The 22800-nt window shown below is 43.0% G+C and overlaps 2 protein-coding genes across 2 annotated transcripts in view; both read right to left on the reverse strand.

The window, feature by feature from the left end:
• LOC104831914 overlaps window positions 1-3629 on the reverse strand; it is an 18139-nt gene extending 14510 nt beyond the window's left edge. Inside the window, exon 1 of the mRNA XM_010567800.1 lies at window positions 3543-3629. The gene's annotated coding sequence lies outside the window, so the exon portion shown is untranslated. The remainder of the gene's footprint in view (window positions 1-3542) is intronic.
• Window positions 3630-12639: 9010 nt separating this feature from the next.
• LOC104831984 lies at window positions 12640-14620 on the reverse strand. The gene is made up of 3 exons (XM_010567919.1): window positions 14460-14620; window positions 13946-14163; window positions 12640-12839 (listed from the first exon to the last, which is right to left on the reverse strand). Exons 1-3 carry the CDS (start codon window positions 14618-14620, stop codon window positions 12640-12642), a joined length of 579 nt encoding a protein of 192 aa, XP_010566221.1.
• Between the last annotated feature and the right edge of the window lie 8180 nt (window positions 14621-22800).

The raw sequence follows: 22800 nt of genomic DNA on the forward strand, positions 1-22800 counted from the left end.
CCGCCGCCGCCCGCTTTTTAGCGCGCGTCGGTACGGGGCACCGGGCGAGGTGATCGGTGGGCTTTGCCGTTCGTCCGACGAGGGGACGAAGCCTCACGGGCACGGAAGCCGTGCTGGAAAGCCCGCGGCCGCGGGCCCAGCGCAGAGCCCTCCTTCCGCGGCGGCTTTCTCGCTTGTCCTTCACCCGTCCTTTGCTTTTTTCCCCCACGGCCCGAGCTAACTTCCCTGGAGCTGAGGGAGGCAAGGTGCTTGTCGGGGGCGGGGGGGCAATCAGGGAGTTTTGTAGGAGGACCGGCTCTTCCGTCCAGTCTGCAGTAGTTAAAAGCATCATGAGGTTCAGGAAGTAGCCTCTCTATTGAAGGCCAAAAGCTGGAAGATAATGCAGGGGAAGGATTGCTCTAAAGTTGTCCTGTTTCTTGCGCTGTCTTCCCCTACGTTCTACTCTGGGCTAATGGAGAATGATTGACTAGCCAAACCTTCAGGTCTAACCTGCCTTGGCACCTTTTCCACCTGTCTTACGAATGAGGTGTCCACAATATCCCTTACTAAATATCAAATGGTATAACATGGGCACCAAACATCCAGCATCTGCTTCCCAGGCTGGGAGTACGTTTGTCACTATGAATCGAGATTCATTTCACAGTGACAGGAAGGAGGAGGAGGAGGAGGGATCAAGAGTGGAGAAGCAGAAGAAAAATGTTTAAAGCAACTTCCAGCTGTTGTGACGATGAGGAAAAACAACTGATGATACGGATGCCCATCACCTGGGCAGGAACACATTTGCCCCATGAGATGATGCTAACACAGACCCCAGTGCCCTCACACCTTTCCCCTCAGGATTCTGATCCTACTTGGCTTTTTAAGGTACTGTTTCTTATATCACTTCCTTTGGTAAAATGACTTTTTCCCAGCTTGGTTCTGCGGTTAGCAGCGCAATCAGCTTCATCTTGTGAGGAAAGTGAGTGATGGAAGCTCTGCAGCTGCTGGCAACACCACAAGAGCACTGCCGGTATCCAGGAGCTTTCTTTTGCCCTTTGGCTGCCCACCTCTGAATTACAGGGTCCCATCTGCTATTCAGAAGTAGATTAAGCCTTCCTGAAAATGAATAGGTTTAACAGAGCACAAAATTACTTTCTACCTAGTCCAGGACATCCTACAACCTAGGTCCTTTTGCCAGGCTTCCAGCAACTGATCTTCAAAGCATCTCCAGGGTATGCTTAATCCTGCTCTGGACAGGAGGTGAGCAAGCACATACCCTTTACACGTTGAGGTTTTAGTAGGTATGCGTGTATGGGGGAAACAACACTCTATAGACATCTGTTCCCCTTCCACGCTTAAAAGGAAAATCCTCCCCTCAGCACTGAAGCATTAACTTCCAATGTCAATTTGCTATCTTTTTTTAGTGAAGACAATAGTGAGAAATGGTTCAGCACAGGTAGTTTATCCCCAAAACAAAGGCAAATTCAGGGCTGTCCAGGAATTTGAAAGCTCTGGGTGGAAGGGATTTTCTATTTCTGTTCTACTGGGTGAGGTGTATATACCTGTGTTTTCTATTTCTGTTCTATTGAGCAAGGTGTATATACCTGCAAGGGAACAAGCATACATGCCGGTCAGCTCAGAAGGGAGGAAGCTCCTGCGCAGGTGACATAATTGTGGTTGTGGTGCTGGATCAGGCTTGAGAGGGCTACACTGAACTCTGCTCTTCTCCTGCTGCTTACTCTTGACCATTGCCACAAGTAAGGGCTGAGATTGGATAGGTCAGTCCTAACCCAAAAGATCAAATCTGGTCTGAAATGCAGGAGCCCAGAGCTAGGTCATCTCAGTTGGGCCCTTTTCTCTATTTCTGGGACTGTCAGACACAGCAAGGTGGTTACTGACTTGCTGACTATCGGAACAGAAAAACATGCTGTAGAGCTGAGGTGCTTTCTTATCTGGACTTACTGAATGCCTGTCCCACTTCCTTCATCTGTCATGACAGCAGACTGTGCTAGGGTCTGCTGATCATGCCTGTCCCATTTTCTGCCTTCTTGGGGTCATAAACAATTGTGATTACCAAATAACTCCACCTTGTCCCTCTCTTAGCTTAAGCATCCTGCTGATGAATCACAAACTCAGTGACAACAGGCAAGACTGCTATGGTTAAAAATTTAAACTCCCTCTGCTAGCAGAGGTGCTGGCATGGTGGCGAGGCTCTCTTGGCACACACGCAGCCTGCCTTCTGGCCAGTTACATCTCCTCCATGCAGGGTGCTGCATCTTGACTTTACAGCTCCTCTATGCAGCTACACATGCTTTCACAGTGGGATCTATTAGCACCAACCAGCCCTCCTTGCAGAGATCTGAAAGCATGCCACCTCTTGGCACAGGAATGCAGCCAGCTACCCCCAGAGGAAATAAAGACAAAATCCTGGCCAAAGAGGGAACCATGAGAACAGAGCTAAGGTTGTGACTTTCTAAATGTTTCTCTTCAGTCTGTATTTGATGTCTGGATAATAAGGTGACCAGTCCCTTACAGAAACCTAAGGCAGGTTAAACAAGACAGAGGGAAACAGTGGTTTTCCTGAGCTGCAGGACAGTGGATGTGCAGGGCCTCACCATTCCCCACTCACAATCTCTGTGGCTGAGGATTTCACGCAGTGTCTCTTCCTAAACCCTTTAGATCTGAGCTTTAAGTAAGGTTGATACAGCTGCGCTTCTTTTTTATTTCTAAAAAGAATGGCTTTTCCTTTGTACTGTTTGCGTTTTGTCATGCTGCTTTGGTTTGCTCACCATTTTCCTGAGTTTGGTTAAGAAGCTGTCTGTGAAACTAAGAACGGAAAAAAAAGAAAATTATCAAAGACTTTTTAAAAATATATATATATGGGGGAGAGATTTTTCAAAGGCAGAAAGGGGAGTCTATCAGGTTATGCACCTAAGTACTGTTTATGCCCTTGAAAATCTTTCGCTTACTGTGCTCAATTGGTCTGTGCAAATCCATTGCCAGAAGAGGTAATTGACCATTTTTATAGAAGGATCAGTAACAAAAACACTCCAGGCTATTGTTCTAGAAATTAAAAAAAAAATTAGGAATTGTGGAAAGAATATGTTTCAGGGCATCAGCCAGCCTCTTCTGAAACTATGCAAATTCACTTGGTGAAAACAACAGCAGACACAATGAAATGAGTTGTATATGAAGAACTGAGATCTCAAATGTGATATTATGCAGAACGTAAAGAGTCTGTACTAGATAAGTAACAGCTCAATGTGTTATCAAGGGTGCACTTTGATTTTGATGAATGTTAAAAGAACCTTTAGCCTTGAAAATAAAGAGGATAATTTCTCTCTAGGCAATGGCTGCTCATGAAAGTCATAAAATAAGAGCACTGGAGCCTTAATTTTATAGTGCTTTTTAAATGATTTTCAAATGGTCCAGCTGCTTTGTGCCACAATAACACAAGGCAGAGATATTTACGCCGGCGATAACAAGCATGCATCAGCCTGCCCAAGCTGCTCTCCGCAGGCAGCCCGTGTTAGGCGAAAAACACATGGAAAGCTGATACTTGCCAATGCGGATTGATCACAATTGCACCGTGGCTAGAGCGATCCTGGGAAGCTGCTTTTTCCACCAGACAACTTGATTGTTTTTCTTGTCTGTGTCTCGCCTGCAAAGCATGGGATGTACACAGCCGGCAATGCTGGTTCTATTTTGACACTTGAGAGCCTGCCAGCTCTGTGTGCCTCTTAGGCCATACCATCCTTGGCAGACTTCTCTTTTCAGAAATAGGAGGACAAATTCAGCCCTGGGTTGCACCACTGGTTTTTGGTGGGAGTCGCCCCAAGGATTAATTTGGCCCCAATGTTGGTGTTCCAATGTTGCAGCACTGTGTTATCTTGTATGGAAATGCATGCAGGAGGCAAATGAGCTCTGGGCAAAGGCTATACAGTTCTGCTGAGATGCTGGAATTGCCACCAGCAACTTTCCCCAGCTATTTTACCTCTGCATGTCTAGGACTTCAGTCTAAAACTACAATTTGTTTTCCAGGACCTGCTCTAAGAGGAGAACTACCCGAGGGTGGTGTAGCTTAGCTCACCATTTTGGGTAGTCATTTCAAAAGTCTGATTAGTATTTCACCTTTGCAGTCCCCTTTCCTTTGCGAGACATTGACAGAAGACAGGGTACTGGGAGAAACGTGTCTTCTGAGAAAGCAGAGTAGGGTTGAAAGACTAGTTCCTTTATGAAATATTCCTGTAAAATTAAAGAACTTGGCTTTTTTCTGTGTTCACTAGTGCTAGAGACACAGCAATGTTAGCGCAAAAAGAGCCTCTGAGAATCTATTGTCACCAGGGTGGGAAAATTCCATCTGCCATCTGAGTGACTTCTTGTACGTGTTGGACTACAATGTTGTTCACGCTTTCATTTGCTGATCCCAATGCAGCAAAACAGGTTAGCATCTTTTTATGTCCAAGGATATCCTTAAGAGCTTTAACTTTAAACAGGGTCTGGAGCTGAGTTTTATGAGTTTTAATGAGCAGAATGGACCACAAACTGGGAATGTATCCTAGAGGAGTATCTAGCGCATTTGTTGCCTCCATTTAACCCAATGATTGAGGAGTGACTGGAGCATATGAAATTCAGGCACCTACCCCCTAAACAGAGACGAAAGCTAGGTTTGATGCCAAAGCTTTAGGTAATGTTCCTTTCATCTTTATCTTATGCTCAGATTGCCTGTCTGACACTTCTCCCTGTCACTTTGATTTTTTTTATTTCATAAGCGATTAGAGTTTACATAGGTGTATACTGTATCTCAGTTCAATATGTAAATCCTGCAGCTTGATGAAATTGCTCACTACTGGATAACTCTTTGGATAGCATTGCCTAGAGGAAAGTGACAGAAGATCATAAGGTAAGCCAGCACAAGAGAAGCAGATCTGCTTTTTCTAAGAACACAGTGAACAAAGATTTTCCCTTCAAAACAGAAATGAATACAAGTAGCGCTGTTCCAAGCTGCACGAAATAGCACCATGGTCACAGACTGCATAAGTTCGTACTTCTGCCTCACTTGCATCTCATCACATATCTGAGAGATCCAATTTACAGCAGCTGAGATAAAGTAGCCTCCAACGGTATTGCATTCATCCCTTTCATAAATCAAGAACCACTTTTTGTTACTAGAGATCTGAGTCCAGAAAGAGAGGAAAACACATGGCATTAGGCTTTGTAAATGGCCAATTGGCATGTCTCTACAACAGCTCTTTGCAGTTTTTGGCTGTTTCTCAAACCAGAAAGTAACAATTTTTGTGTTGTGTATTCTGGTGAATCAATACAGAAAATCTTAAATAAATCCAACTGAGAACTCAGAACCTTCTCCCCACTCACTAAAATACAGAATCATTCCCTTTTATAATTGCTTTTTTTTTATCTCCTGCTACAGAAGATAGGCTCTGATGATTACCAGTAGACCACATGTGATCCTTGCCACTGATTTGGACATCGTTTTGTTGGTCACTCCTAATCTTTCAGGATCCTGCTGTCCTCCCACCTGCCAATGGAGACAATGTGTGTAAGTGGATAATTAGGCTTACCCAAGTGGTTGAGTGAGGTTTAGTTAATGCTGCTAAAGTAATTTGTGATCGCTTAATTGAAGTGCTGCGTAAGAGCAGTGGTTTACCACCAAGAGATGGACTCACCATTTGGCTTTGTGAACGCACTCAGAGGCGGTACAGAAATGTGCACTGAGGTGAAAGTCGATTAAGTCCTCTGCAGGTATCCCATAATAATGATTTCTTGGCCATGGAAAGTTTGGTGTCCTTTGCTTCCCCATGCAAAATGTGCTGCATTCAGTGCATGGGTGACACCAAGCCTCTTCAGATCTTCCTTGTTATGGGCTATGGAGCTGTGGAGAACCGTGTACGAAAGCTCACTACAAAAAGCAACTCAAGGTACTTTGTTGCCTTGTAATGTATTACTGCTTGTAGAGTCCAGTGCCCACCACGCTTTGAGACAAGTTCTGAAAGAAAGAGTAAGGTAGTAAAAGAAAGGTAAAAGGTAGTGATTTCTGAATATATGCAGAATATATGTGGAATTCCAAGTTATTTCACTTCTGCAGTTTCCTGCCTATAACTTCCTGTAAATTTAATAAGTGTTACAGGCTCCAGTTGACTACAAAGGCATTGGGAATTACTGGCCCAAACACCTTACAAAAAATAACTTCATGAGGTAGCTCAGGTCCTCCTATAATGGGACTTGAAATATGTATGTTGAAAGAGCACACTCAGGTTTTAGCGTAGCCTGTAACCATTTTGCCTCCACCTGTAATTGTACGATGTTTCTTTGCTGGAGTGGTATTAGCCTTGCTACCTGGCTAAACTCCAGTAGATAAACCTGCCTGCTTAAGATCAGCATGAAATTTGATTTCTGCAGGATATTTTATATCATGTGCCCTCAGCTGCTTATTATGTAGCACTTTAAAAAATATTTTACCTTTCAACCCAGAGGGTCTTGGCCTTGGCCTTGCGTATCAGCAATGGCTGATAGCCAGACAAATATTCAATAATCAGTTTGTTGGCCCCTTCAAAGTCCTCCAGGATGAAAGACATCATGTAAAGTCAGCCATCCCTACTTTATTTTATGAGAGATATTTAACTTGTTTAAAGAGGCTGACCATCATATTTCTGATAAAGTCATAAGGAGAAATATTTCTTATAAAATACAGCATTAACTCTAGACTGATCTTTAATTTCCAAGTAGCTCCTCAGAAACTGCACATAACTGGTTCCACAGAAACAAACAGTGACAATTTATGGTACTGCTTCAGGTTATTTTAGCTCTGGCATAAGTCCTGATGCTGGCATGGGTTTGCTCAGTAACAGAAATATCCTCTGTTTATTGACTTCACTGAGTATTGGGTTGGGCCCTAAATGCAAATACTCTCTCTATTCCCCATTTCCACCTCAGGAAGATCCCATGAAACCTTATTCTCAGACATTGTTCATACTTGTCTTATTGATGCTGGCAGAATAAAGAAAATTCTATCTGTACTTGATAAACTTCCAGTTTCACTGATTGCAGTCTGTAACTCTTTGTATTTAAGCTCAATATTAGTGATCAGCTGTTGCATTAGCAAACAAACCTGTTTACATTTTTATTCCCATTAGCCAAATGTTCTCAAAGTTCATCTTTTCCTTACTACATGTACACACTGTTGTTATCTATACTTTTTTTTTCCCATCATTCTTCTTTTTTTTTCCCCCAAGAGACAGAATGTGATTCAAAATAAACATTCAAGAATAATTTGGAGCATATATATCCAGAGGCATTAAAAGCAGGTCTTAAAACAGCACTTAGAAGAATTGTGTTAAGGCAATGCATTAAGAATGATGGTGTTAAGACAATACAATTTCAGTGATTTTTATAGCATCTTAAATCTTTGCTTTTACTACCTGTTGGGCTCAATTCTGCAAATCCTTATTTCCCCAAATGGTTCAAATAAAGTAAAAAAGTTAATTTCCAAGTATAGTTACAAGGTTTAGCTGGAGGGCCAAAGGTTAGTTTCCCACTCCCATCACCAAGGCAGAAGTTTAGTGAAGTACTGCATGTTGTGCTGGCTTCTGCCTTTCCCCACCCAGGGCCAGACGCGCACAACCATGTTTCTGTGTGCCCACCACTGGTTACCAGTGGGCAGCCACCCGCTGTGTGTAGGGCTTATCTGCAGGGTGTCACGCTCCTGATTGGAAACACAGTGAGATTAGGAAGCAGGCTGCAATTTGTAATCTGCATTTGCAAAACCTGGTTTTATTTCCCCAAAGTCATCTAACTTATATTTAGGCTTTGTTTTTTCATAGCTAATAGAATGCCTGCTTTTAGCAGTAATCAATGGGTAATTAGCCAAAGGTTCGTTAGTTCCTCCTGCTTCTCTCATTTAGGAATTATTGTAATTGTACTTTCCAGATATTTCAACAAGTTTGCAACCTGCTGGTGGTAGAAAGAACTTGTTTTAGCATAACATCAGGCACTAGGCATGTTGAGTGCAGATGACTGTGTGCTTTCTCCGTGCTCCAGAGTGAAATAACCATCCACACAACTTGGAGAAATAAACAGTGAAGTCTGCTGTCATTCAGAATATCCATATTTTTTTGTCAGAAATTTCAGCTGTGAATCAGGTTGTCATACAAACAGGAAATATTAGAATACTTTTTTTAATGTGAAAATTTTCCTTCCAGTTAAAAAGAAACTGAAAAAGGTAAAAAACAATCATAGTTCAATTTTAAGGCTACTCAGAATCATGAGTCTGTCTTGTGCTTTATATGGTAGATGTTTGCAGCATTTAGAAAATCTATTTGTTGAATAATTATGAAATAATGCAAAGCAATAAAGAGAGTCTTATCTTTTTAATTAATTTTATTCTGTTCTGTAGGTTCTTTCTTTAATGGAGAGTCCTTTTGCTGTCTTCTGTGCTAATCTTAAGTCTATTTTAAGGCAATGAAATTTAACAACGCTAACTAAATAAAGCAGTTGGACAGCATATGTTAACAAGTACTGTATTCCCCAGCCCTTCAGAACAGCTCAGCCTCAAATAACACTTACATATCGCCTATGTAGAGATTAGGCCACCCTTCACCCACGTGATTGAATTCCACCTTGCAGCTGTCCAAAATATCTGGCAGTTCCTGGGCAGAGGGAGTGCCAGGATCAGAGCATTCCAGGGCTGACGGGGCCTGACTGACGGTCTTCAGGCGCTGACCCCTTTGGTGGCCACAGGCAGATTTAGGCAAGGGAGAGCCAGCGGGAAGCCGCTGCTGCAGAATCCACAGGGGAGGTTTTTTGCTGAAGCGTGCTCTTTGCTGCTGCTTGATGTTCCAAGCAGGTGGCTGTCTCTAAATACGGCACACGCCTTGACGCCTCCCCGGATTAGCTCAGTGCTACATCCCTGATAGAACGGGGAACAGCCACAAAAATGAAAATTCTGCGTTAAGCGAATCTTATGCAAAGAAAACACTACTCCCCTCCCCACATAAGCTATACTGCTGCGCCTGCCAGCGTAGAGCTTTCCCTGTGAAAGAAATGTCGGTCAACGCAACTGAGACGCAGTCCCAAATGCCTCATGTGACCCAGTTCTAATAATAAGCTACCAGGAAAGAGGGGACAGCTCATTTAGGGGTGAGTTCAAAATAAAGACCCTGAGAGCAGCTGTCCTGGGCCTTACCAAAAGGCCAACGAGCCCACTATCCTGCGCCTGACTGTGGCTGTAAGTGGATGGCTACAGAAAATCAGAACACGAAAGCGTGAATGACACTGCTTTCTAACACTCTTCCAGCTGGCTGCAGCTTATGAGCTTCCAGATCTGGATGGAGTTTCTAAGTATTTGGTAACCCTGAATGGATATCTGTCCCATAAACTTTTCCCGTTACCCCTTGAACGTTTAGAGGCTTTTACCCTCTGCGGCGTCCTGTGGCAAGGTGTTGCACAGCTCACCTAACCCCCTCCTCTTGTTTTAGACCTGGCTTCTACTGACTTCATCTGATGCCCTCAGTTCTTGTACTGGAAAACAAAATTGAGGGACCTTTCCACTGGAATCTTACATGGCTTCCTTAAGGTGATACTGTGGTTTTGTGATTACTTCAAGCAGGTTTAAGTCTGCCACAGCTGTGGCTGGGACAGTCCCTTTCACGGTGCTCTGCTCACAGACACACACTCGCAGCCTTCACTGAGCTGGCACTAAACCTCATGACCCACTGGGTAAGGTGGGTCAGGAATTGGATCTAGATGACAACTGCTCTCAAAAGAAGAAAAAAATTGGTTTTCAGATCCTCTTCAGGGGAGGTCTAACTCTTCTTTCTGGCATAGTCCTTTCCCATGGGAGGAGCTCATTCCTGAACCATATGCACTCTGCTGTGGGGCTTTGTCAGATGTGTTCTTCAGCTGAACACTAAAAAAATGTTGAAAAGGCATAAAGGAATTAAGAACAGATTGAGGAAAGACCCCATGATAGGGCAAGCCTGGAGCAGGAAGGCCTTTGCACCTGTTTGTTTCAGAGGAGGCGGAAGGTAATCGGCTCCTGGTCAGGCTGGGTGTCCAGGACAGACAGTTCCTGTGGTCTCCTGGGAGGGTACGCAGGCACCTCTGCATGAGCCAAGGTGTTCTGGCCAGCTCAGCAGGTACATGGCTTACCTTTAGGTACTTCAGTATCTTTTAAAATGGGACACTCCCTCAGGAGTTAACATTCAGTGCCTTTAGTCTCCCAGGTTGCGTAGACCCTGTTGACAGATGCGCATTTTCTGAACAAAGTGCCACGGGTGAGGCAGTATTTTTCTTTTGCTTTGGTTCCTTAGTCCAACTTGCCAAACCAATACTTGAAATACAAGTTTTCCCACTCATAATGGAAAACATTGAAGTACATCATGACCTGAACTATAGCAGTGTTAAGTGACAGGCGAGAAGGTCTGTTTTCCTCCTAGAGCATCACAGCAGACGGTGTTTTCTGTTTTAAGAAGTTACAGGACTAATTCTACTGCTTTTGCTTATGCAAAAGAATCTTTTTCCCTGAGCAGACCTGGAGCCAAAGTTAAACTGTATATAAGGAAGGGAGCAATACAGACAGGCAGGAAATACAGGCAACACTAACTCTACCGATTAAAAACACTTCTGCAATTTGCCAGTGCCCTTGAAAAGAATTTCTGACTAATTCGTTCCCTCCACTGGGGTAAGTAAGTCCTGCTGTACAAGATCACTACCGTGTCGTTGGTGGCATGGATGCCATACTGACTCAGCTTCGCTCTGTACTCTTCTCTTCTCTACCCCTGGTGAAACAATACTCTCCCAGGACAAGCAGTATCTCTGAGAGCAGGTACTAATTAACAACAGGAGAAGCTTTCACAGCTGTGGCTTTGTGGGACAGATGTTCAGGGACAAGCAAAGCATTATCCTGATGGGAGGCTCCATTAATCTTCCTCACATGTGTCTAATTTTGCCCAGCCTAAAGCCATTAAGATGCATTATTTCACTCACATGAATTTCAGATTTTTCAATGCCATGTCTTCAAAAGGTTTCCAGACTAAAATCTACTGTAATGTGAATGAAATATAAATTATAATGAAATATTAACTCATATAAATCCCTATTAACTCTAATGGAGAACTTCAAAGCAAACCCAGCTCCTCCTCCACTACTCTGCTGCTTTGTGAGCTATAAAGATTGACCTAGCACTATTGGGTTTTATATGTGATTTTCTATTTGATCTTTTTACACTACAATGTCTTCTCTTTCATCAGTGGAGCTCTTTGGCAAGATTTAGGAAAATCCAAACAGACAGTCAAATAGACCTCTGAAAGGATTTTAAAGATGCTTATTTTGCAAAGCGTTTGTTACACTGAAATAGGGAGGGATTTCTACATTCCCAGAAGTGCAAGGCAGAATCAGCATTCATGTCATAACCTCTCCAAGAATTAAGGAGTATAGGAGGTCTGGGAAGGAAGAGGTTCAACTCACAAGTCACCACTATTTAAGTCTCCTAATAACCTTGCAAGTCTCTTCCAGCAGAGAGGAAAATTATCAGAACCGATGCTTCAAATGCAAACAAGCAAGCAGAAACGTATTAACTTAATCTGGCAGGGAAGTTTTAGAAGGTCAGCTAATCAATAAATTAAACCAGTAGCAAAGGGAAAAAATAGATTTGATTATCACTTCATGGTTCACCACAAGGTAACAAGCTAATTTTCAGGCAGAGTGGTAACATTCATTTCAAACGCTGTTGCTGTATTAAAAATCACATTGGTTTAAGTACTGATTAACTGGTGATAGGAAAAGTGACATCCTCAAAACAGCCTAAAACTAATTTGTATCAATTAAGCCTAGCCATCAATGTAAGCTAAGTTCCTACCCGATGTTAAACCAGGGATGATTCAAAGCCACTTACACAGAACTGATTTGGGATAATTTGGAGGGAGAGTGAACTGATGAATTCAAGCTTACAAAATGCTTTGAAGATCTGAAATATTTTTTTAATGTCCTCAATATACTACATAATATACATTACCTTGCTGAAAACATATTTACACAAGAAAAGTTTTGTGGGTTTGCTGACCCAGAGACTGCACTGAGAGCTGCACAGAAGTTTATTCTGCTGGTGTGAGTCTTCAGGCTGTCACAGCTTTCTGTAGCACTGTAATATTTCGCAGACCAGTGAAAGAGGAATGTTTCTGTAGCAGTGCCTGGGCTCTTAAGAAATTGCCCTCGCCACATCACCAGGCCTGGAACACAAAAAGCTTTTCTTACGAGAACATGCAGGTGAGAACTGCAACCAAACCAAAGAAGCTAGTTATGTTACACTCCCAAGTAAAGGGGACTCAAACATACTGTACAGCTAGATGCAATTATTGAACTTGCCTCTGGCATTAGCACAAACCAGGAACAAACTCGTTCCATCTTAACCACTCAAGTGGAGTGATCCGGTAGCACCATGCTAGGCGCAGCAGCTGTGCAGCACACAGTGCTTACGGTGCTGACGTTGGCTGTGCTGGTCTTGGAGGAACTCAGCTATCAGAATTAATCCACTTACAGTTCTGTTGACCTTTTTCTTTGATGCATTGATCATAGGAAGCTGTGTATGCGCAATGGATACGAAGGCTGAAACTCAGAAAAGTGATGGCAAATGGGTCTGCCCTTTCAGTAGTCCTTCTTTTGCCGTAGCTGAACATCCAAATTTCGCAGGTGTTTCAGAAAGCCACGATTGGGTGAAATCCATCGATGTTCCTTCACTGTTTTGATGGCTTCAACCAATGGGAGGTGGTGATTTATCATAAGATATGCTAGGACTAGAGAAGCTGACCTGCTTACTCCAACTGCACAATGTACCAAAATTTTAGCTGGTTAAAAAAAAAAAAGAAAAGTATTATAACAATAGAAGAGAAGCAGTACAGTGGATGAAGTTTAATTTAAAGGGAAGGCAAACCCCTTCTGCCTTCTCCAGCTTGGTCAGAGCAAACAAGATGTATTTCTTACCTTTCTGATAGATCACATGAAGTACTAACAATTTAAGTCTAATTTGCAATTGTTACACTCACTTGTATGAGAAGTGCCATGAGATCCCAACCTGATCTCATAAATATCAGTAAACGCTGTTGAAGCAATGAAGTTGCTCTGTTGTGAGCAAGAGGAAAATCAGACCCACTGATTTCAGAGGGGCTTACTCAGGTGAAGAAGAAAGCTAAATTCTGGCCTGAAAGGATGGCACTAACACATTTGCCACCAAGAAAAATGACTGGCGTAGTACCATTGCATAATAAGGCAATTTGCTGCAACTGTAATTGTCTTTTGAAGGCAGATCTTGTGATACAGACTGACACAGCTCCATTAATGCCAGTTTACTCATGCTAAGAAATGGTCTTTTATGTAATACAGGTTAATTAATATTCTATTGCACCAGTGCCAAGAAGCTCAGTCTCTTGTGCAACATGCTATAAATCTCCTTTGGTAAAGGTAAGTCTTCTCCTCAGGGGCACAGCTTTGCAGGCCCTGTTCACACAGGAAGCTCATTGCAATATATGAGCCTCTTCATGTGGTTGGTGTCTGTAGAAATCAGGACACTTGTCTCTTTATTCATTTGTTCTTACAAATACAATTGCCATAAGAGGGTCTCAAAAGAGGGTGTCCATTTTAAATGCATGCTTTTGCTTCTCCCTTTTTGAACCACCCTTTCCTTCCAGATGTTTTTCTCTCTACTCTGCCTCCTCTTCCCTCTGCCCTGGTCTCTCTCCTGCACTGTTCATCCCTTTTCTCATGTCAACTTCTTGGGACCTAGTTAGAGCTACATCCATGTACCCAGCACTCTCTCCTCCTGCCACCCACCGTGCAGGTGACCAGCAGCTGGCAGGAGACCATGTAGTGACTCGTCCACCACTGAGCTCACAGAGCTGACCTGTTACGAGAGACTGCCAACTCACATAAAAATGCGACAATGATAATTTCGTACCTCCTGGTGTGTTCAAGGCATTGTGGATAAATTGTGCCGCAGAGAAAAAGAACTGGCTTATGTCAAAGCTTGGGAGGTCATGGGCTGGTACACCATAATAATCAATGGTTGCTCCGTAGAAGTCCTGGCCTCCGTGGCTGTACGCTGTGCCGTGGGCAGCATTTAAAACATGGGTCACGCCCATCTTCCACAAAACAAATCTGTTATGAGCTGTCACTCTAAGGAAAAAACAAAGAGGAACAAATTAAGATGGGTGCAGAGAGATTCATAGAGCAGGACAAACGCTGCGATTGCATCTCCCAAGCCATTTGCTGGAGCATCAACCTGTGCATTGCTTCTAAGGGCTAACCGAGAAGCAAGTATCAGCTGCGTCATAATTTTCTCTTGGAAACCGTGCTGTCTGCAGCGTAAATGGCAGCAATTAGCAAAACTATGAGCTGTCTAAAGCCGCATCTATGAGGCATACTAACAGACAGAACATATGGCAGAGGTGTGTCCGTAAAGCTGTACTTACAGGTCTCCTAAGAAGAGATTAGGCCATACTTCATCAACATGTTTGCAAGAGGGTCGCCCGGTGTTCAGGAGCTGCTCAATTTCTTTAAGGGAGGGGACGTCCCCCATGCATGCCCCAGCGCCTTCGGGTCCCCGGGGGCCCAGCGCCTCTGCCCCAGACATGCCGAGAGCCAGGGAGAGACCCTGCTCCCACTGGCCGGAGGCACGGCGCTGGGTGCTGGGGTGCTGCCAGCCCCTGGGCGGTCATGGGAGAGGCCGGGAGATGGGCTGGGGCAGGTGCTGGGCAGCAGCTCCCGCCACCAAGCCACGCCGCCCCTGCGCTGCGGCGTCCCTTGAGCCCCCTCCCCAGGGCTGGCCACTTGCCCGTGCGTTGCCCTGACAGGCACAGCCAGTTGAAGCAGATGCATGTACCAAACCGGGCATTACTGGGTCCTTACTGGTTTCGGTCTGCTCCCCAGGGCTCATCCCCAGAGCCACACTGCTCTGCCTGCCGCACAGCAGCCTCGGTGCTGGAGGCATCAGCTGCATGTGGCGGCAGCCCCCTGCCCGCAGGATGCCCACCAAGACACGGCTGTGACTGTCCTCAGCAGTGTCCTCGACAGAGCAGTGGCAGTGTCCTGGTTTAGGCTGGGATGGAGTTAATTGTCTTTCTAGTAGCTAGTATAGTGTTATGTTTTGGATTTAGTATGAGAAGAATGTTGATAACACACTGAATTTTGCAGTTGTTGCCAAGTAGTGTTTTATACTAAGTCAAGGATTTTTCAGCTTCTCATGCCCAGCCAGCAAGAAGGCTGGAGGGGCACAAGAAGCTGGGAGGGGACACAGCCAGGATAGCTGACCCAAACTGGCCAAAGGGATATTCCATACCACGTGATGTCATGCCCAGTATATAAACTGGGGGCAGTTGGCCGTTGGGGGGATCACTGCTCAGGAACTAACGGGGCATCAGTCGGCGAGTGGTGAGCAATTGCATTGTGCATCACTTGTTTTGTATATTCCAACCCTTTTATTAGTATTGTCATTTTATTATTATTATTATCACCATTATCAGTTTCTTCCTTTCTATTCTATTAAACTGCTCTTATCTCAACCCACGAGTTTTACTTTTTTTCCCCCAATTCTCTCCTCCATCCCACTGGGTGGGGCAGTCAGCAAGATTTGGCTGTTCATCACAAGCCAATAAAGGCCTGATAAAGGAAAAATAGAAACCTGTCCAGTGCAAGAAGAGTGGCAACTCTCTCCCAGTAACAACTGTCTCCCATTTATTTTGAGATGCTTAAAACAATAGTTGTGAAAGGTTAAGTGCACCAGCGGGTCCTACCAACATGGTTACCAGAAGGTTAAACACCAAGTGGATGATGATGTGTTGCCTATCACCAATAATCTAGAGAAATGTATTTCTTGAAGCTAATGTTTTTTCACCAAGTAAAATTATCTGAGCCTAACTAGATGTTATACATTTAATCTTTTCTATTGCAGTCACTATTTTCATCACTGTGTTAATACAATACACCTGCCACATATTGTATACCTCCCTCTGTTGAAAAGAGAACAAAGAAGTTGAGTATAATGGTTGTCAGGTGAAACTTGTAAGCCACTGAGTTAGTTTACATAGGAAGGTCTGGTGAGCCACAGGTTGGAGACCCATCATATAAAATCATAGTATTAGTGTGCCTTTTCAAGTACAGTAGTGCCTGTGCTTCTGGTCTGCAGGATGTGTGACTCCTGGCAGGGGGCTGTAAAGCTGTCAGTGATAGAGCTACAGGGCAAAACGCATGAAATGCTGATGCTCTTCCTTTGTCAGCCTAGCAACTGACATGCAGAGAGTGATGGTTCCTCTACCAAAGCAGTCCAGGAGAGCAGGTGACCCAAGAGAAGCTTGCTGCTGATATTATCCCCTATAGAAAAAGGGGGATGATGAATAGAAAGAACCCTTGGTAAGGTCTAAACCACCTTTATTCCACGGGCATTGATTTACTATGGTGGAGAGAGGGTTTGCTTTATTTTATCAAGAGATATATCATGGAGAGCCACCTGAAACCAGGTATTGAAGTCTGGACTAATTAACTATGCTTAGGAGTACTCAGGGTGAGAGATCACCCTAATATAAGGTAATAGCTTCCAGCATTAGAGGGCAAAAGTTATACACAAGGGGGAAAAAAAAAAGTGACTTTCTTTAGAGTCTTTCATGAAGCAGAAATTGTTAAAATTCTATGAATTTAGAGAAGAAACTGTTTAAGACCCTCCTGTATACAGAGACTGTTAGTTCCCATTGCCATGTATGTTCTGGCCTAAAAGGTGAAATAAGAGAAACTGCAAGCAACAGTGCCGCAGTGCTTATCTAGAGGGGACAGTGGGACATGCAGCCAGGTGCTGCTGTGAGGCAACCAGCTGGCCAGATCCAGGAGAGAACTGCAAAAATGGTTGAAGTTACAGTTCAAGCGATATGTATATGTCCTTAATATGTTACCTTGTTGTTCTGTTCTGTTCTTCCTTTTTCCTTTGGTAAACTAGTGCTTTTTAAGCTGGTTGATTTGTGCTCATGAATGAGGAAAACTAACTGACTGAGCAGGTGAAGTTGTTTAATTTAGTTTACTCTTCCCAGGTTTCTGGGTGGAGGCTCAAGCTAAGGCTTTACTAGCATTTTTTAAATGTAAGCCCAGCCTTTTTGTCGCCAATCAAGTTCTGTCAGAAATGTGACGCTCATGTTTACCTGTGGCCCTTTTCAGCTGTAAACTTTATTGGCCTCTATCTCAAATGCACTAGGAATTCAGAGTTCATCTGCTGAATGAAAGTTTTTGAGCAGAAAAACATGAACTCCAGAAGAATGATCTCCAGGCCCCGTGTGCCTCCAACATTTATATGGCATATGTCCATTTGCTTCAAAACTCCAGCCTTCCAAACCTAGCATCTTCTAAACATTTAATAGTCTGTAAATATGACTTTGGTAAAGCTGTGTTACTGACTTTTTTTGCCAGGAGCGGTCTTTGAAGTAGACAGGAGGCAGAAATCTGGCTTTCAGATCAGCTCCGTTACGCATTAACCCACAGGATGTAACATCACTAGAGAAAACAAGATCATCTCTTTCCTCTCTGAGTTCTCCCTTGCCTGCCACTCTGGCCATGGCACTGGGCTCAGATGTCTTGGAATATACCTCTCCTTCCATGTGTTTACACAGGATTTAGCCATCAGCTCTGTGGGTCAATCCAGGACAGTCAGGCTCTCCTCTACTGAGATGTACCTTGACATGAAACTCCCAGGAAGCTGAAGATCCTTCTCGGGAGAGGTGCTAACTCCCCTAAGTGAAGCTGACAGCTTCGTTCCATCATCTCCTTGCTCCTGAAGTGCCTTATTTTGTCCTTGTGTTAACATTCAGGGAAAGGCCACAATTCTCTGACTTTGTGAAGAATTGTATTTCAGTGTATATACAAGTATCCTGAATGCAAATGCTAAAAAACTATATGAACTTAGCTTTGTCCTCAAATTTGGCAGGAGATTCCTTCCAGGTGTAATCTTTTGTCTGGATGGGTTTGGCTCTCCACAGCTTTGCCTCTTTCCTGGCCCTTTTAAAGCTACTAAGGATGGATGTAAAAAGCAACAAACTGATATATGGTCACACTGAATAGAGGCAAAATCAGCTTTCTGTGCAGTAGGGATTTTTTGAGACTTCAAGAATTTGGACATTCTCCTGACTGTTGGGTTGGTGGGCAGCTCTAAGCCAAACAAATAGCTGCTGTTTCAGCTGAAACTAATGCATGATTAATTTCAGAACACCCAAGAGAAGGCATCCTTTTAATCAGTGGACTATGCCTTTGTGATTACTTTGTAGGTAGTACCTGATGCAATAAGCTAAATCAAACATTCCCTGGCTAATAATGTATTAGGTGGCAACAGTGTAAACTGTCATGGAGTGCTCTAGTAGCATGCAACGTGGCATTACCAGGAAAATGTGCAGCGGTCAAAACCAGGACATTCATGGAGGCTCTTCTAATTAAAATACTGCTATCAGTACTAACAGATGCTGTGTCTGTGATATGCTTCCATCTCTCTAGTGAAAACTGGGCCAAAATCAAACTCCTTTCACATATCCTGAAAGAAGAAAGTTTTTACAGTGAAAACATTACAGCATGGAAGTTCAGCTAGCTATGATTCTATAGATACAGTCATCCCAGACTGCAAAAGACCTACTCATTTCACTCATCAGCCTGTTTGGGGGATTTGATTTCTGGGATGGTTAGCTATTGAAGAAGAATTGAACAAATTGAACTCTGGTACATTTAGGTCAACACTAAGTAAGACAGTTTTCTGGTGTTCTACAACATTAATGTATTTTCAATGCATGGAACAATTTTGTCTGATTGGCATGTGGAGTTTACTCTTTTTTTTCTTTATTTTTTCCCCTCTAATAAGCTCATTTTCTGCCTTGAAAAAATAATTATGTTTCACTAATTTGATTAGTTCTTAGGCATTCAGTCCCTTTTTCTTCCATTACAGGAGTAAGAAATTTGAAGATAAAACAGATGCTTCAAAGTTCACACGACTGATCTAGGTATGCTTCCGCTGAAGTAGAGAGATTACAAAGAAATTATAAGGCAGGACCTGATCCACACAAAAATGAGATTACCAAAAAGCCCACCCCAAAACCCAGAAAGAAAAAAAAGCATGATTTAGATCAATTAGTACTTTTAGTGAAAGATCCCCCCTTGTCATGTTGTATTCTTTGCTGGAAGAGAATTTTCATAAGGAATTCATTCTCTGTTCAGCTAGGGCCTTTCTGTCCTGTGTACAGTCTTGAGATTTATTTGACATAGATCATTTCAAATTATTAAATGCTAACAGTATTACTTAATGACAGTGTTTAAAAAACCCCCACACCATTACATTAACACATCTCATTTTCCTTTGCTATATAATACATTGTAACTAGAGCTAGTTGGGAAATTTCAATATAAATTTCAATATACATTTCCTTTCTTTTTTTTTATTGTCAGCCTGAACATTGAATCAATATAACTATGTGAATTGAATAAATTGTTTTCAAACTGAAGATGCACCCAGTGTAATAACACACTTTAAAGATTTTTTTTTCTTGGCAATCTGCAGTAGTTTTAAAAATATCTGTAACATATCATTTGTCATAACTTCTCAGACTGACATGTCAGCATTGCCACTGCCTGTCAAACTTGCATCAATGCATTCATGTCACATAGCATGAAGTGACATAACTCAAAGTGACAGAATGAGGTTTATTGGAAATTTCTGTTAAATAAAGTACAAACTATTTAAATAATTCACCCTTTTAAAGAACATCAAATGTTAGTAAGGCGAAGTAGTCTTCAGCTTTGAAGTGCAGTGGCTAAGCAGCTATTACATGTCTCCTTTCATTTAAGAGTTGTAAGTTTTAAATTGTGCTCTTCATCGCTTTTCTGTGCAAGCTAATTTGATCATTTTCAAAATATGTTGTCAGGTGATGAAACTAGACAGAGCAGAAAAATGCCATTAGCAGTGATAACTTCAGATAGAAACCGACCAGTCAAGGCTTTCTCCAGTGCTGAGGTTGCCAAATCTCTGCTGCAAACCAGCCCAGCAGCCTCCATAGCAAGGCACAGGGCTCTCTCCAGTGATGCATGGCCAGGCTGCATACGTCCGTCTTCTCTATTTTTACAGCGGACGTGATTCTTGGCCAGAGATTCACTGCACGGAAATCTATTGCTGATAAAACATACCCTAGGGTCTGTAAACTTCAGATGGTTGTGGATTCACGTTTATATATAATTATGACTCATTTTCCAACCTGGACTTCTAAAGGCTGGAGACAGAATTTGGGAAGTCATTTGTAGGTGGATTGCTGGTCTTGCTATAAACAGTGTAGGGAAACAGGATAAGGAAACTTCTGCTTTCATTTTTGCCTCCTTCCTGCAATCTGGTGAGCTGGTGGACCCTACAGCATGTTTATGTTAAAAAACCCCACACACAACAAAGCCATAGCACTCTGAACAAAGCAGCACTTTCCTGGCACCTCCCATGAAAAGGCTAAGAATGAGATTCTGAAAGGTAAGTTAGCTCCAGGACTCTGCTTAAGACACTGACATGGTGACCTATTCTGTGATGAGACGGCTGTTTAGCCTGCAACACTTATTTTTGCAGCAATTTTTAATTTCAGTTTTTACTTATTTTTACACTTTTAGCTTAAACCAGTTTTTCAGATACAAGGAAATGCAGCAGTGTATTGTAAATTGTACCAACTTGGCACCTGGAAGTGTGCAAAAAGTTGTGATTGACTGGCAGTTGGTGAAGAAAAATTCACAGCAGAAAAGGCAAAGAATGCATGCAGTAGAGAAGCACAAACTCTTAACTAAATTGCCTTGCTCTCCTACAGTTTTGTTTTCCTTGTGAGATAACTGCTAGTTATTTGGAATATGAATATGTGGACCTGGTGTAAGCAAAATTACCTCAACTTTCAACCAGCTTTATTAACAGGTCCATTAATAACAGGAAGACGAGGTTCTTTGATTTTTTGTTTGTTTGTTTTTTCAGATCCATACATTTATGTTATATGGTTTGTCACTAATGAATTCCGACTTGTCAGTTTTTCATCTAGCGCATGTAAAGGGAAAGAAGGGGAACACTGCTGAGGATTGAAATTGCACTTAATTCCTACATTGTTTGCAGAGGCTGCTAAACTGGCAAAGGAAGTGGAACATTCCCTCCAACTTCAGCAACTCATTTGGGAAACTACACATCATTTGGTGTAAAAAATAAAAGCAGGATGGAACAAACTGCTTAGAGATAAGCATCTTTGAACCAGTATCAGGGCGTGTGGCAATGAGCAGAAGTTGTTAGAGTTTGTTTCTGTTCTGAATATCCAGTATTTGATCCGTTTAAGATGTATACAGCCCATTATAATTGAGATTGTACAATTGTGGACATTTGCATTAGGTTGCTAGATGACTTGACAACTTCACGTAGCTTTGAAACATTTTGAAATGCAAAATTTCCTTGTTTCGGTGTGGTGGCATGTAAGCATTGCGAAAGATCCTTTTTCTTCTCTCGGAAGAAAGAATACAAGGCCAAATTCTTTGAAAAGGCTAGTGTCATTAACTTAATGCAGCTACTTTGGCACCTGCTTTTTACTTCAACTGAAGCCACAACTTAGACTTGTCTTGGACCTCATAGTAATTACATCATCAAAAAAGCAAATTCTGTATGTTCTTCAGACTGCATTATGCTGCTGCAAAGGGCTGGCTGCTACCACAGTCAGTTGATATACAGAATAAATTTAATTTCTGGAGCCATTTGTTTCTAACTCCTCTGTATCCTCCTGTCCCCTCTATTTGGATTATTTATAGGTTACGGAGCTCCTGAAGTTATGGTGCCTTGTTGAAGCTTTCATAAGTCATCTGTGCTGTTCAAATCTGTGTTTTGGATCACCTTGGATAAATGACTGAGTGCTGTTGGCCAGCTGCCAGTTTTTTATTTATGTTTCCTACAGACATTAGGAAAGAATAAAGGTGCAAAATATGGTGCATCTGAAGAGGAATGTTTTGTAATGACTTCTTGGTATGAAAATTGACAGGATGAGGGTTCTGAAAGTTTTCTATATTTTGTCCTGACATATGCCTTTCAATGACGGATGGGGTTATTTTCATTGCTACACTAGTGGGTTTTTAAATTATGTCAGATCACTCTATGTGTTTATTCACGTCTCATAAAAAAAAAAATCAATGAAAAATCCTATATTAGTGTGGTTAGAAACCTCCACCTCTCTCTCACATACAGGCTGCACTAAGGTACTTCCTAACGATGGACCACAAAATCATACTGGAAAAGAGCATACTATTTTATCTTCGAGGAGTACAGTTTTATGCCCTTAGCATGGTTTAAGCACGTCCTGTTCTTCAGTTAGAAAAGCAAGATACCCCTGGTTCTCCCTTCAGCTGATCTCTCTGGGGCTTATGGATGATTTCTTCTTATGCCTTCTAAGAAATATGCTGCCAACCATCTACCTGAGTTTCTTACACAGCTCCGGTGAGTCCCGACTACACGTGCACGCCATTTCAGACCTTCCTTTCCATCGGTCCCGGGCCGAGGCAGGCCAAGAAGCCATTCGCGTGTTGTATGGCCTGCACCCGGGGGGGGGAGGTTAACGAAGGGACACCCGGGTGTAAACGTGCCCGCAGGCCCCGGAAGCCGAAGCCCCCCGCTCGGCCCACGGGCGAGGCGCCAGCGGGCAGCAACCCCTCAAGTGCTCCGAGCCCCCGTCGGCGAGGCCCGCGGTAACAAGCCGGCAGGCACTGCCGCCCACGGCCTGGCCCTGCAGTGCGGCCGGCCTGAGGGCGGCG

This window comes from Haliaeetus leucocephalus, unplaced genomic scaffold (assembly GCF_000737465.1).
Source record: "Haliaeetus leucocephalus isolate CR32 unplaced genomic scaffold, Haliaeetus_leucocephalus-4.0 Scaffold229, whole genome shotgun sequence".
Classification (NCBI taxonomy): Eukaryota; Metazoa; Chordata; class Aves; order Accipitriformes; family Accipitridae; genus Haliaeetus; species Haliaeetus leucocephalus.

What these genes read in the sequence shown, in the direction of transcription:
- LOC104831984 (XM_010567919.1), bottom strand. Translation starts at nt 14,620, where the DNA reads ATGTCTGGGGCAGAGGCGCTGGGCCCCCGGGGACCCGAAGGCGCTGGG. An exon ending in AATCTCTTCTTAGGAGACCT is followed by an intron (nt 14,164 to 14,459) that starts GTAAGTACAGCT and finishes TTTTTTCCTTAG; the next exon opens with AGTGACAGCTCATAACAGAT. An exon ending in TGCCTTGAACACACCAGGAG is followed by an intron (nt 12,840 to 13,945) that starts GTACGAAATTAT and finishes TTTTTTAACCAG; the next exon opens with CTAAAATTTTGGTACATTGT.